Source organism: Suricata suricatta, chromosome 7, assembly GCF_006229205.1.
Source record: "Suricata suricatta isolate VVHF042 chromosome 7, meerkat_22Aug2017_6uvM2_HiC, whole genome shotgun sequence".
Classification (NCBI taxonomy): domain Eukaryota; kingdom Metazoa; phylum Chordata; class Mammalia; order Carnivora; family Herpestidae; genus Suricata; species Suricata suricatta.
Window position 1 is genome coordinate 36252711 of NC_043706.1, and position 15950 is coordinate 36268660.

At 39.0% G+C, this 15950-nt stretch overlaps 1 protein-coding gene across 1 annotated transcript in view; it reads left to right on the top strand.

The window, feature by feature from the left end:
• The window catches only part of DNAH8 (dynein axonemal heavy chain 8), a 323365-nt gene that overhangs the window by 286260 nt on the left and 21155 nt on the right, over positions 1-15950 (top strand). The window contains exon 87 of the mRNA XM_029943168.1: positions 15704-15860. Coding sequence (XP_029799028.1) covers positions 15704-15860 — 157 coding nt within the window. The remainder of the gene's footprint in view (positions 1-15703; positions 15861-15950) is intronic.

Sequence of the window (15950 nt, forward strand, 5' to 3'; positions counted from 1 at the left end):
TTTCTTAAGCACTACTAACTGCTTGCTTTTCTTGAAGCTAGATCATTCTGAAAGTTTCCTGTTAGACCTATGAGTGCAAACATATGGTATCTATCCTTCTCTGCATGACTTATTTCGCTTAGCATGACACCCTCAAGGTCTCATTGCAACTTTAACAACTCCTCGAAGGGACACAGACATTTCCCACCTTCTGGTTCTCTGCCCTTGCCCAGTGTCCCTGGAGTCCCAGCTGGCTCCCACTGCACTGTCTCTCTGCCCCTGAATCTATACTTCATTCCTTGCATGAGGCTTGGCGTCCTGGCTCTTTGTCACCCATACAAATTCTAACCTCTCCAGACCCTCCGATCTCCCTCATTGCTACTTTTCATCTTCAGAGATGTGGGCATGACCCAGAAGAGCCACGAATGGCTAACACTCTCTTCAGATCCTGTGATGGAACCATGATGGCTCTTTGGTGATGACTCTAGCTGTTATTTGAAGAGGCTTTCATAAGTTAGCTGGAGATAGGAAAGAGGTGAAGAAGTAAAAAGGATTCCTCAGGGATCCATTTGGAATCAACTCAGACACGATGTGAAAAAAAGAACACGGAGAAATAGTTTTGCTTTAGCTGAAACATAAACCTGAAGCAGACTATGACACTTCTCTGTTCAGAACCCTTCTAACCCTCCTGTCTCACTCCATGTCAAGGTCAAAGGCAGACAGTGACCTACAGGTGACCTGCAAGGCCCAGTAAGACCACCTGCCCCCAGGAGGCTGGCCTCCTCTACCCTCCCCCTCACTCGCTGCTCAGCTCTAGCTCCTGCTAGCTTCCTGTTACTCAGGCTAGATGGCTCCCCCTCTGGGTTACTTGCACTTATCAGAACGTCCTTCCCGCAGATATCATCATGGCTCATCTTTTCACCTCCTCAGGCCTTTAATGTTGCCTTTCCAATGATATCTTCCCTGGCTGCCCTATTTAAAAATTGCAGACCACTCCCCAGCCCTCACCCCAGACTATCTCCTCGTTGCTGCTTTTTTCTTTAGATTGTATCACCAACGGACATACTCCGTATTTACTTATTTATACTTGCTATCATCTATCTACCATCATTAAACATAAGCACCATCATGTCTGAAACTTTTGTTTATTTTTACTGCTGTATCTCGAGTGCTAAGCAGTGCCCGATGCTCAGGAAATATTTGTTGAATTTGCCAGCAGTACTAAATTTCTCTGGCTTGTGAAGAATCTAATGAATGGGAATGGTCTATCAAAATTGCTCGTGAGTTCATGTGAATGGGCAGAAAAACAGAGATTGTCAATTAGTAATTGAAGCGGCTCACAAATGAGGACACTGGACTTTGATTTCATCCTTGGCAAGAGTCCAAGGAGTCACTGACAGCTAGTTCCTAGAGAATCGGATCCTATTGGGTGCTGTATAGGATTCTGCCAAGGAATATGTTAAAGCAAGGTTGAAATCATCTCATCCTGACCTACTCATATGACTGTACCAGTTTGGGCCATCAGCTCTCAAGAAAGATAAACCAGAGCTAGAGAAGGTCCAGGGGTGCTTGGGGGCTCAGCTAAGCATCTGACTTTGGCTTGGGTCATGATCTCACAGTTTGTGGGTTCAAGCCTCACATCAGGCTCTCTGCTTACAGCTCAGAGCCTGGAGCCTGCTTCATATTTTGTGTCTTTGTGCTCTCTCAAAAATAAATAAATGTTGAAGAAGAAGAAGAAGAAGAAGAAGAAGAAGAAGAAGAAGAAGAAGAAGAAGAAGAAGGGGAGGAGGAAGAGGAAGAGGAAGAGGAAGAGGAGGAGGAAGAGGAAGAGGAAGAGGAAGAGGAAGAGGAAGAAGAAGAAGAAGAAGAAGAAGAAGAAGAAGAAGAAGAAAAAGAAGAAGAAGAAGAACTAAAATGTAATCCAAATGGGAGGCAATGGTAGAGATAAACTATTTTTCCCCCTTGACTTTTTTTTTGAACTGTTACAGATTCTCAGAAAAGTTGCGATACAATCAACACTATAGGCCCTTCACCCAGAGTCACCAATTATTGATATTTTGTGCCATTTGCCTTTTCTCTTTGTTTATATCTTTGTATATTTATATATCTACAGTTACATCCGTATGTGACCACATCTATTTCTGTGTGTGTGTGTGTATGTGCACGCGTGCGCACGTGTGCTTGTAACCCCCTCAATAGACAGAGCTAAGAAATAAGAACTTTTAAAAACATCATGAGCTAACACTAATAATTCCAATTCCAACTGTACACTTCACCTCTCTTCCTTGTCTTCCCTCATTTCAATATTAAAATCTCCTTTCTCCCATGGTAAGAGCTCTGGTTCCCAGGAAGTTCAATATATTTACTCATTTGCTCCAAATCACTCCACCAATGCCACTACCAATAACAAATGTATTAAGTGAAGGTCAAGATTTCTTTTCAGTTCTTTTTGTCCCTAGAATACATCCCGCTGAGGCTGTACAGGGTACTATACTCAAAAGTGACTCAGATTAGTTTTGTTTTTCTTTGTGATTATGCTATCAGTTAGGTAGAGAGGTACATTCACTTGTTCCTGTTCATACTACATTAAGTTTTTGTCCATCTTTGTTGGGTGTTTTGAATGTGTGAAACATGGACATGGCTTGAAAGTCACAACTACATAATAAGGTATTCTCACACCCTTCCAACCCATTTCCCCCTTCCTTTATGGGCAAGCAAATGCATTCATTTCTGGTTACCTTCCCTGTTTCTTTTTGCTCATACATAGATATACATATATTCTTATTATCTTCTTTTCTTAAATAAAGTCATCATACTATACATATAATTTTGTGCCTTGTCCTCTAATTAAAGATGAGTATCCTGTAATCACTCCATCCTAGGTTTCCATGTCTTCCTCACTATTTTTTTTTTACAGTTGCATGCTCTTCCACTGTTAACATGTATCATAGTTTGTTCATCCATTCTCCTATGGGTGGGCATTTAGGTTGTTTCCAATATTATGCTACCCCAAATAATTCCTCAATTAATGATCTCGGGGTTCTGGTTTTTCATGTGGTTGGAGATGTGTTTTTAGGACAATTTGCTGTAAGTAGGGTTGCTATAACAGGACTTTGTGGATATTGCCAAACCCCCTTCCATAGGGTTGTTCACTCTCACCAACAATATGATGAGAACCTTTCTTCACAGACTCATCAATAGAGTATGAGAGATGCTTTTGAATTTTCACCAATATGACAAGTGAGAAATGGCATCTTGGCATAGTTTTAATTTGTTGTCCCTTATTCTGAGTGAAATTGAGTATGTTTCCCTATATCTGGGGGCTATTTAGACTGAGACCATCTTGGAGACCCTAAGGATAAGCCTGGATGTGGGTTGACGGAGGCGGAGAGGAGGGATGATGACAGGATAGAGAAGGTAGAGAGAAGCTACAGGCCAAGTCCTGATGGGGACTGGTGGGATTTAGTGAGGAGAGAGAATCTTGTGTAGTTTTCATCCATTCATTACTGCTACCTAAGGGGTAGAGAGCACAGTGAGCCTTCTGTGTCTTTTGACAACTCTCTTTACCACTCTGTCTGAAGACTTACATGCCATCACTGGCAGGAATGCTATAGGTGCTGTCTTGTCCCAAAACCAAGTGTCAGGATCATGCAGTCTCTCATCACACTGAGTGAGGTCAGGTAGAAACTGCTGGGCCTCTTCCTTAAATCTTCTAGACAACTAGTTGACCTGTAAGACCTGTGGCCCTCCTCCCCTGATCTCTCTTCATTCTTAACTTCCCACCTGGTCTGCCCTAGGCTCTTCACCACCCACACCTCTCCTCCTCCTCCCAGGGACCATGGTCCATTTTTGGTTCCTGCTCACATAGTAGGAAGTGTTGTGTAGCTCTGCATTTGGTCACTTTCTTAGTCTCTGGATAAGCTTTGACCTAGGTTTGATTCTTCTTCCCTCTGGGCTCTCTGAAATATGTGGTGTCTGGAGTTATAGACATTTGAGCAGAACTTCCTGGAGGGCTACACTCCAACCCCTCACTGTTCCCTCACCAGCCAGCAGGAGGCAGTAAACAATAGCAAATGAAGCTTCTCAGCTGAAACCTACCCTTGGTCTCCTAATGACACTTCCCATTCCAGCAAGAAGTGACTTTCCAAGTTCTGTGTGAAATGAAAGAAGGAATCGAAGCTTCCCTTGACATTTTTGATCTGATAGCTGGGACGGTGGTGGAGTTTGAAACAGGAGAGCATTTGAGGGGGCGTGGTAGAGTCCTGATTGGGTGTGTGGAATTAGGAAAGACAAAGGCATGTATCTGAGTGGGGAAGAAACATGGATTGGAGCCCAGGTGAGAAGTTTCAAAGTGTTTGTATAGAAATAGCACTTGAAGGCACAAGAAGGCAGTGGACTTTCCAAGGTGCTGTGAGATACTCTGTGTGAATGTCCCCAGCTAGAAGAATCCCTATTAGTTTATCTGATTGTGCACCCTATTCAACATTACTCTTCCAGATATGCTCATGAGCTGTCATTGGGCCATGGTGGGGAACTCTATGTCCCTGCTTATAGAATCTGCACTCTGAAGTTAGCATCCACAAATTTGAGAGAAGAGAGAGATTTGCAAAAGTAGATCTGAAGTTAGCCTCCACAAATTTGAGAGAAGAGAGAAATTTGCAAAAGGAGATCATGAGTCTTTCTCTTCCTTAAGAATGCAAAATCCCTGAGGAGGGTGGGTGGGAAATACAGCTGAATAAATGCTTTAAAATAAGTAAAATCTCTCCCAAGAGTTTAGATACCTTGGCGACAGAAACCATAAAAATGCATAGTTTATTCACATTTTATTATCTAGATTTATAAGCTACCAAGGACTCTGCAAATTCAACTATTTCAATGTCAGAAACTGTTATTTATTTTCGCTCTTTTTCTCATTAACGATTATGCATATTTTTCTACCTTCTGAAATTTATCAAATGTCTTATTACAACTTTTATATTCATTTCTATGCAGGGTGAATTTAATTGTATTCCTTTTAGCATTAGCTGAAGTTTGAGTTTCAGATTTTTATTAAAAATGTATGTTCATTGTTTTCTCATATGCAAAGATATATATAAATGTAGGCTGATTTGGATGTGATAGTGCACTAGTATCTCATTCGATGGTTAATTGCTTATTTATAGACAGTTCTGTTTTGCATTTGTTTTGCATTTTTATTAGCCTAGACCCTGACTACCACCCAACAGAGGTGACCTGGACAATTGCCCCAAACCACCAAGCTACAAGACCAATATGAGCTTCTTCCCATACTTATTCCAAAGAAAAATTTTCTTCTAGAAGTAACTTGGAACCAAAGCTCTTGGAGTGTTATAGTTCTCATTCTAATCAGAATATTTGTGGGGACTGTTTTCCTGAAAGCCTGAAAGGTTTTTGAGGCATATAGAGATATTTGCAATTCTTCATAATAGCAGCTAACTAGGCTTCTGCCTTTCCTAGCTCTGCAAACATAAAATCACATTGTGGATAAAGAAATGTGAATCGTACAGCCCTGGTGTTCTGCGCCTAATGAAATATCTGGTCGGGAGGTGATCTGGAGATCTTGTCTAGCTTTTATACAAAATGGGTCAGCTTTTCTGGGCTTCTTCCCCACATCCATATTCTGAAGATTATTTTCCGATCACCTCATAAAAAAAAATAAAATCACCCACCAAGAAAATGACTTCCTGGGAGATCTAGGAGCATATCCATTTGCCCCTCCCTGAAGCACTGGTGAACATGGCCAGCGCTGGCCAAGAGCATGATGGTTATGTCTGCAAAGGGGTCCACTGTTGGCATTCAGCCTCTGGTGCAGATTGTGTTTCCAAAGAGGCAATAAGCTGGAGGTGAGCCAAGAGCTCCTGAGGATCCCAGATATAGGGGTCTGTCCCCTCTTTTATTTGGAGGTAGAACAGGTACAAAGAATGAACTCTGATTTTTGTTGTGTGAATGGAAATTTACCATGGTTTTATTCTCTTTAACCTTTAAAGATCTGTGCCTAAATATCATCCTAAAAACAGACTTTCTTTACCCTCAAATGATGTCTTTCTGATTCTCCTGTGTTTTGAGAGCATATAATTTATATATGTTTTCCTTTGTATGTCAAAAGGTGCCAGAAAGTAAGTAGATAAATAGTGATAATGATAATTTACTATATTTTTACCATAAGGAGAAACAAAAAATTAAATTCATGCCCTTTCAATATTGGAGAATTGCTCTCCTTTACATTTGAGGTTTAATAAGAGTGAAGCCAATTGGTCTGAATTCAACAAACAAATATTTATTGAGAACTTAGGTGGTAGCCAACTCAGGATACAGAGATTAGTAAAATGCGATCCTTGCCCTTGGAGCTTATCATGTATTAGGGAAAATAAATGAGTGGCAAATGGTTATGTAATACAATATGACTCTAAAATCAGGATTATAACACACACACACACACACACACACACACACACACACACATACTATGCTATGAGAACAAAGGCGAAGGAGCAATAAATTGCAGCTGAGGGATTAAAGTAAGCTATTGAGAGAGGCTACCTCTGAGCTGTGACTCAGTGAATGTGCAGGAGTTCTCAACGGAGGGAAGGAGTAGGAAGGAAAGGACTGTAGCACTGGGGATAAGAAAGAGCGCAAGGAAAGAGGAAGATAATGGGCAGTAGGGGCGTATACATACATAGAGTCATCAAGTTGTATGCCTTAAATACATATAATTTTAAAAAATTAAAATGCATATATTAGGGCATATACATGGAGGAGGAGTCCAAGGAAGAGTATGAAGATGTCCAAGTGTGCACGTGCTGTGTGTGGGAACCAAGTCCAACCAAGCCTAGAGCATGGTAGAGAGGGGATTCAAGAAAGGAGCAGCCTAACCGTGAGGCTGATGCACATGCAGAGACTGGCTTTCCAAGATTTGGGGCACCATGAAGATGATGGAAATTTCTAGATGGATGCTAGAAGTGATTTGGGAATAGAGCTTGGAAACCAAGAAGAGCTGGAGAGTGGCATCAGGAGGGGACTATCTCGGAAGTTTGTAGGTCAGCAGTTGGGTGAAGGCATTGATGTTGTTGAAGGAGATGGGACAGACTGGGGCTAAGGGAGGATGGAAACAATGAATTGGGCTTTGAAATTGTTTGATTTAGCTAACAGGGAGCCCTGGGAGTCAGCGGAATGTGGATAAAAGGAGATTATGATAAAGTCAGAGGTTTCATGTTATCCAGACTTACCTCAGTAAGACAGCGACAGTGATACCTACACAGCAATGTGCCCGAATTGTCTATCTTTACTGTATCTAATGCTAGAAAAGATCTACTGCTAGAATATAAATCACATAAAATTTACATTTCTGAGAACTGTGTAGAATAACACATGGATCCTTGACTTTTGATACTTCATTTTGTTGTCACATCAGCTATTTTCATAGGTTTTCCCCTTAAGAGTTATTTGTATCTTTATTATACTTTATATGACTTTTAAAACCTGGGATAGCACCATACTTCAAAATTCAGGAATGAGTTGCAAGTGCCTTTTGTCCCATTTTACTAAAATGTTTCATTACCTACATATATGTTCACTTTTGTGTATGCCTGGTGTGGTCATCTTTCAACTTTTTAAATGAATGTCCTTGGGGATATTATAGAACCCCAACAGCTGAGTGTAGGCTTCTCACCAAAAAATAATAAAAGATAAATTGAAAATTCTGTATACAATTGTACAAAATCAGTTTTCATTTAATTTTATTAAACATCAGCTTTTACCTTATTGGTCCTTAGTGTGAAACTCCTATGTTTAAAGGTAATATGGAGTTAACACCCCAACTCTGGTTGGGTTACAAACATTCGCTGGGTTTGGCAAAGGACCCTCATAATCACTGTATCTGACTGAAAGTCCAGCTCATAGAGCATAGTGGCCAATGTATTTACCTTAGCCATGACTTTTGGAAAGGATGCAGTTATTAGGATATGCACATTTGGGACCAGATGCAGTATTCTACCTACTAATTAAATGAAAATTCTGTGACACCTGGGTGGCTCAGTTGGTTAAGCATCCAACTTCGACTCAGGTCATGATCTGGTGGTCCATGAGGTTGAGCCCCTCATTGAGTTCTGTGCCAACAGCTCAGAACCTGGAGCTTGCTTCAGATTATACATCTCCCTCTCTTTCTGCTCCTCTCCTACTTACACTCTGTCTCTCTCTCCCTCTCTCAAAAATAAATAAACATTTTAAAAATTAAAAAAAAAGAAAATTCTGAAGACACAGCCTTTCTTCCACTCTTCGGCTGATTTCCTAATTGAACTAAAGGCTAGCTGAATAGAATCCCCTCTGTTGACACAAAATGTGGCTTTTTCACAAGCAAAGAAGCCTTGGTAATTTTAGCAGTAGCTCCTCAGTGAGAAAATTTGCACAATTCACACTGAGATGAAAAAGAGAAAGGTGTAATTCTTAGTTTCCATATGCTGTGAGGAAAAGTAGAAGGGGGCCTTTCTGGTAGGGCAAAAAGATTACTAGGGATTTGTAAGATGTGTTTCAATGAACTTCAAACATTTGTCACCGATTCATCTCTGTTGAGTCCTTAGGGGGCTTTGCATCTAGGGCTTATTTTTCTCATTTTCAAAATGAAAATGGTCTTAATACTCTTTATTATGAAAAATCATACTTTCTTCCTGAGAAAGCCAAACAATACAGAAAATAGAAAGCAGAAAGTAATAATCACAGCACAAGCTCATCATACAAAAATCCCACTATCAAAATACCCTTCCAGATCTTTTCTATGCTTATATGCCCAATGTTAATAACAGAAAATTATGTTTTTGTAACACGCTATTTTTTTATCCAAGTGTAGTTGACACACAATGTTATATTAGTTCCAAGTATACAACATAGTGATCTGACAACTCTATACATCATGCCTTGCTCACCACAAGGGTAGCTACAAGTTGTCATCATGCAACACTATCACAGTCCTACTGACTATATTCACATGCTCTACCTTTCATCCTTGTGACTTATTTATTCCATAACTGGAAACCTGTACCTTCCACTCCCCGTTACCCAATTTGCCCATCATCCCAGCCCCCTCTGCTCTGGCAACCACCAGTTTGTTCTCTGTTTTCATGCATCAGTTTCTGCTTTTTTGTTTTGTTGTGTTGTGTTTTAGATTCCACATATAAGAGAAATATGGTATTTGTCTTTCTCCCTCTGACTTCTTTCACTTAGCATAATACCCTGTAGGTCCATCCATGTTAATCACAAATGGCAAGATCTCATTCTTTTTTATGGCTGAGTAATAATGTTAATTGCAGCATTATTTATAATAGCCAAGATATAGAAACAACCTAAGTGACTATTGATTGATGAGGCATATATATACAATGGAGTATTAGCCATTAAATAGAATGTACCATGCTATTTCATTCAATAATCTCAATCCAATAACCTCACCTTACCAATGAACACAGAGCTACATCACATTTTTACTGGCTGTATAGATTGTTATATGGCTTTACCTATAGCAATAAATACCATTACCAACAGTCTTGTACATATATCTTTGTACACTTGTTATTTTTTTAAAAGAAAACTGATTAATTAAATGTTAAATAAAGACAAGAGTATTTATAACATGTGTATAAAATATAAAATGTTGCTTGTTTTTGCACCACCATTTCTATATTTTGCTCTATCTTCCTTGTCTTTGACTTCTTGCTGAATATGAATTTTTTAAATTCTACTTTTACCTCTGTGCTAGTTTGGAAGTTATATATTATTTCCATTATTAATTAAGTGTAAAAATTAGTATCTTGGGGTGCTTGGGTGGCTCAGTCAATTACACATCCAACTTTGGCTAAGATCACGATCTCACAGTTCATGGGTTCAAGCCTGGTGTCAGGCTCTGTGCTGACAGCTCAAAGCCTGGAGCCTGCTTCCGATTCTGTATCTCCTCCTCTCTCTGCCCCTCCCCTGCTTGCACTCTGTTTCTCTCTCTCTGTCAAAAATAAACATTAAAATTTTTTTAAAAATTAGTATCTTTATTCTCCTCTCAATATGAAAATTTCTTAGGTAACTTTAACTATAGTTACTCCCCTCCTGGCATTTCAGTATTTTAATCTTATCTTTTTTTTAATAAACCCACAATTAAAAATATAATTAGGTTTATGCCACAGTGATTGTTTAGATTTGCCCATGCACTGACAAGTCTTTACTACCTGAAACCTTCCCCCAGAATAACCATCTTTTCTGAAGTATATCCTTTAGAATTTCCTTCAATGTCTTACTTTGCCTTCCTTTAAAAAAAGTCTTATTGCTTAAGATTTGCCTGTCATAAATTGATTCATTTTAAGTGATCAGTTCAATTATTTTTGTTAAGTTTACAGACTTGTGTGACTATCACCACCAGCTAATTTTAGACTATTTCCCTTACCCCTCAAAAAAATGCTCATGTCCTGGGGTGCCTGGGTGGCTCAGTGGGTTAAGCCTCTGGCTTTGGCTCAGGTCAGATCTCACGTTTGTGGGTTGAGCCCCGCGTCAGGCTCTGTACTGACAGCTAGCTCAGAGCCTGGAGCCTGCTTCCAGTTCTGTGTCTCCTTCTCTCTCTGCCCCTCCTCCTCTTACGCTCTGGCTCTCTCTGTATCAAAAATAAATAAAACATTAAAAAAAAGTTTTAAAAAATGCTCATGTCCATTTGTAATCAACTCTTACTACCTCCCCAGCCTTAGGCAACTACTAATTTACTTTCTGTCTCTATAGATTTGCCTTCCTGGGCATTTCCTGTAACTGGAATCTTACACTACGTGGTCTTTGGTGGATGGATTCTTTCACTTAGTATAATGTTTTTGCAGTTCACCCATGTTGTAGCATGTATCAGTACTTCATTGCTTTTATTGTCAAACAATATTCCAATGTATGAAAATACCACATTTTGTTTATCTACTTAGAGGCTGATGAACATTTGGGTTGTTTCCATTTTTTGCTGCTATGAACATTCATGTACAAGTCTTTGTGTAGATATATCTTTTCGCTTCTCTTGAATAGATAACTCGAAATATAATTAATAGATAATACGGTTAATCTATTCTTAACATTTTAAGAAACTACTAGATTGCTTTCCAAAGTGGCTGCACCATTTTAAATAACCTCCAACAATGTATGAGGGTTCAAGTTTCTTTGATTCTTGCCAACACTTATTTATCTCTTTTTTGTTATAACCATTCTTGTAAGTCTGAAGTTCTAGCTCAGCTTGACATTAATTTGCATTTTTCCAATAAACAATGAGCATCTTTTCATGTGTTTATTGGCCACTAATAAAGGCTTTTTTGGTGAAATGTCTGTTTAAATCTTTTGTGTTACATTCATTCTTGAAAGATAATTTTCCTTGTATACAATTCTTGTTTTATAGTTATTTTATCCTAACATATGCAACACACTATTCCATTTTCTTCTGGCTTCCATTGCTGTTGTTGAGGATTGTCCATCAGTCATTCCTTTCTAGATAATCTTTTTTCTCTCTGGTTGGTTTTAAGCTATTCACTTTGTTTTGGGTATTTTATAGTTTCATTGTGATAGGTCTACATATGATTTCTATTTATTTGTTTGTTTGTTTGTTCATCCTACTTAGGGGGATTGAATTTCCTGAACTTGAGGATTTAACTCTTTCATCGATTCTCAGTCATTATTCTATCCCTTATTATCTCTTTTTTATTCTCTCTCTTCCATCTTTCTGAAACTTGACTGAGATGTATGTTGGAACTTGTCCTTCTATCCTATGTCTCTTAACTTCTCTTTCTACTTCCTGTTTGTTTTCCCCTCTGCAGCATTCTAGATAATGTCCTCACATCTATTTACTGGTTTCCTAACTCTTTGTTAGAATCTAATCTGCTGTTTGACTCATTGTTAACTGTTATGGTGGGCAGAATAATGAACCCCAAAGATAGCCACATCCTAATCCCCAGAATCTGTATGTATGTTACCTTATGTGGCACAAAGGATTTTACAGATATTCTTAAGGGTAAGGACTTGAGATGGGGATTTTATTATAGGTTATCAAAGGCTCAATTTAATCAAATGAGCCTTAAAAGTGGGAGAAGGAGGCAGAAGAGTGGGTCAGAGAGATGAAATGGAAGCAGGGGGAAAGATTCAAGGCAAGAAAGGAACTTTACCTGCCACTGTGATCTTTGAAGATGTAGAAAGAGGGCCATGAGCCAAAGAATGCAGATGACCACTAGAAGCTGGGAAGGGCCTTCACCTGACAGCTAGCAATTGGGGACCTCAGTAGGAAAGTGAATTCTTCCAGCAACTCAAATGAACAAGGAAATGGATCTTCCCCAACAGTCTACAAAAAGAAACTCAGTCATGCTGACAGTTTGATTTTAGCCCAGTGAGACCGATGTCAGATTTATTAACTGAAGAACTATAAGATAATTAATTTATGTTTTTTAAAATTTATGTTGTTTTAAGACTCTTATTTAGTGGTAATCTGTTATGGCAGCAATAAAAAACTAATGAAGGTTTTCAATTTTTATATATTTTTTAAATTTCCAGAGGTTTTATTTGGCTCTTTTTCAAATATGCTATTCATGTTTAGAGTCTCCTGTTTCATCCTTATATTTTAAATCATCTTTTTTTTCTTTTTAAATTTTTATTTAAATTCAAGTAAGTTAACGTACAGGCAATATCAGTTATCCTTTTTTATTCTTTGATATAGTAAAAACATCTTTGTAACATGCATCTGAAAATTTATTATCTGTGATCTTTGCAGGTCTGTTTCTTCCTTTCTGTTGTTTCTACTGGCTCTTGCTCCTAATAAAAATTCTTGTTTCGTTTCTTCATGGGTTTTTTAACTTTTGATTATGAACTCATGTTTGTTGGAAATTAACTGTTGGATTCTTTGAGACCTGTTTGTAGGCACATTATTCCAGGACAGGTGTGTGTTTGGTTTAACCAGCTGCCACTTAGAACTTCCTGAAAATACCTTAAAATAAATTTTTGGCTTGAGATTTTTAAACTCACATAGGTGATATAAATGAATGTTGATTAATGTAACAAACCTAGTGAATTAAGAACTATTAGGGTGGGGCACCTGGGTGGTATAGTAAGTTGAGTGTCTGACTCTTGATTTTGGCTCAGGTCATGATCCCAGGGTCATGGGATTGAGCCCCATGTTGGGTCTGCATGGAGCCTGCATGGGATTCTCTCTCCCTTTCTCTCTGCTCCTTCCCTGCTCTCTCTCTTTTTCTAAATAGATAGATGATAGATAGAGAGATGATAGATAGATAGAATTCACAGGAAGATGCAGTTCAAGATAATATCATAGGAAGATCTTGAACTAACTTCTTCCCACAAAGACACCAAATCTAGAGCTACATATGAAGCAATTCCTTCTTTAAAAAGACCTGAAAACTGAGTAGCTGCTCCACAATGAAACATGAAAGAACTACATCAAGATGAGTAGGAGAAGCAGAGATGTTGTCTCACCCAAACCCCCACCCCTGGCTCAATGACATATAATTGGGAGGGATCTCATAAATACAGAGATTCTCCTTGGGAAGCCAGGAGTTTGTGCCCCACATCAGGTGTTCCAGCCACTGGGACCTGTACCAAAAAGACAAACCCCAAAACTTCTGGCTTTGAAAAACAGTGGGGCTTATGTCTAGAAGACCCAAAGGGCTATAGGGAATTAAGAACAGGGCTTATGTGCAGACTCACTAACCCCTTGATTCAGAGCAAAAGCAGCAGTTTGAAAAGCACTTAGACCATATGTGAAGGAGAGTCACCTGCTAATCGTAAGGCATCTGCTAGAGGGGTGGGACCTGTTGGGATTCTTGCTAGTGTTGGTGACCCTGGTTGGCCTTACTAGTGCCAGTAGGGGTATTCCAACTCCAGTGCTCTCCTGTGACCCTGCTAAAGCTAGTAGGCCATCCCAGCCCCACTTCTTCCCATATCCCTGCTAAAGCCAGCAGACATGTGCAGCCCACACAGAGGACATTCCTTACATGCCTGGCTCTGGTGGCCAGGGGCACTTGTATTTCTGGGCCCCACATGACTGAAACAATTAGAAGGACAGTTCTTAATAGGCCGCCCCCCACAAAACATGGCACACACAGCACACTAAAACACAACCTCAGTCCTCCTGTTAAAAAGGCCTGTTTAGTTATTGGCTGTCAACATAAAATAGACTTTCATATTAATAGGCTGTTATATATGTGAGCCTCATGGTAAGAAAGCAAAAGTCTATACACAAAAGATAATGGGAAAGGAATCTAAACACAACACTACAGAAAGTCATCAAACCACAAGAGAAGTGAGCAGGAGAAGAGAAAAGGAACAGGAAAGAACTACAAAACAATCAGAAAAAATTTAACAAAATAACAATAAGTACATAACTATCAATAATTACTTCAAATGTAAGTGGGCTAAATTCTCCAATCAAAAGACATAGAGTAGCTGAATGGATTTTTTATAAAGACCCATCTATATGCTGCCTTAAGAAACACACTTCAAGTGAAAGGACGCATAGAGACTGCAAGCGAAGGAACAAAAAGTAATGTTTTATGCAAGTGGAAACTTAAAGAAAACTTGGTTAGTTATATCAGACAAAATAAAATTTCAAACAAAGACTGTAATAAAAGACAAATATCATTACATAATGATAAAGGGGCCAATTTGACAAGAAGATGTAACATTGATAAATATTTGTACACCCAACTTAGAAGCACCTAAATATATAAAGCAAATACTAACAGACCAAAAGGGAAAAATTGAAAGCAATACAGCAATAGTACAATAGTACAATGCAGAACAATAACAGTAGGGGATTTAATATCCTCCTGACTCTCACACTCATGTACACACACCATCTGTGTGTCCAGGCCCAGCCATTTCAAGACAAAAACTAGGTTTGTGCCCTTCAGAGCATCTGGTTTACCTAGAAGAGATATAGAGAGAAAAAAAGAAAGGGAAAGACAAAGACAGACTATTCTCTTTTAATGCATCCTATTCTGTTCCTCCGCATCAAGTATTACACTGGTATTGACAAATACACCCCTCTTCCACTAGACAGAGAAAGGCGGGGACCTGTTCACCACTATATTCTAGCACCCAGCTCAGTGCCTGGTACATAGTAAATCTTATTTGGATACATAGATTTTAAAAATGGGTGGGATTTTTAAGCAGGTGGAGCAGATGGATGCCAATAGATTACTCTGGAAATGATTAAATCAGTGGGAAGTGAGAAGACAAAACAGAAAAAAAGCAAAGAAATTTTAATAATTTGTAATTCACAGAGGAAATATGAGTGATTCTTTTTGTTCTAATAAATTGCCCTATAATTATAGATTCTTATGACCAGTCTTTAAGTGGGAGAGAATAAAAGGAGGTGTGTTGATTGTCCAGCATGAGGTTTGCAGATTAGTGACAAGTAAAATTAGGCAGTACTGCTTTGGACTGCCAAGGACATTTGTGGAATCTCTTTCCCTGAAGATAGAGAAGCTTTCACTTCCGTAATGTTCTCTGTCTTGTTAGGAGGCAGTAGTTAGAAGGCAGAATGAATCTCTATTTTTTTTAATTCCTGTGGGCTGATGGTAAAATTTCTTTTCCACCCCCCTCCTTTTTCTCTGGCTTGAAGTGATTGCATCAGTTCATTTTAGCTCTAATAATTATCTCTGAATGTACGTTTCCCTGCTACATTCTGAACAGTTCATTCTTTTATCAGGTATCAGAGTAACACTGCTTCTGCTGTTCTTGAAACAATTACCAACATTCAACCCAAAGAGAGTGGAGGGGGAGTGGGAGAGACCCGGGAAGCCATTGTTTATAGATTATCTGAAGATATGCTGAGTAAACTGCCTCCTGATTACATTCCTCATGAGGTAAGCTGCTCCCTTTCCCCCTGGTCTGTACAGAACTATCTTTGGGTTCCACAAAGTTGAGGGAGATCCTGGGACCTCCCTCTCTGCTCA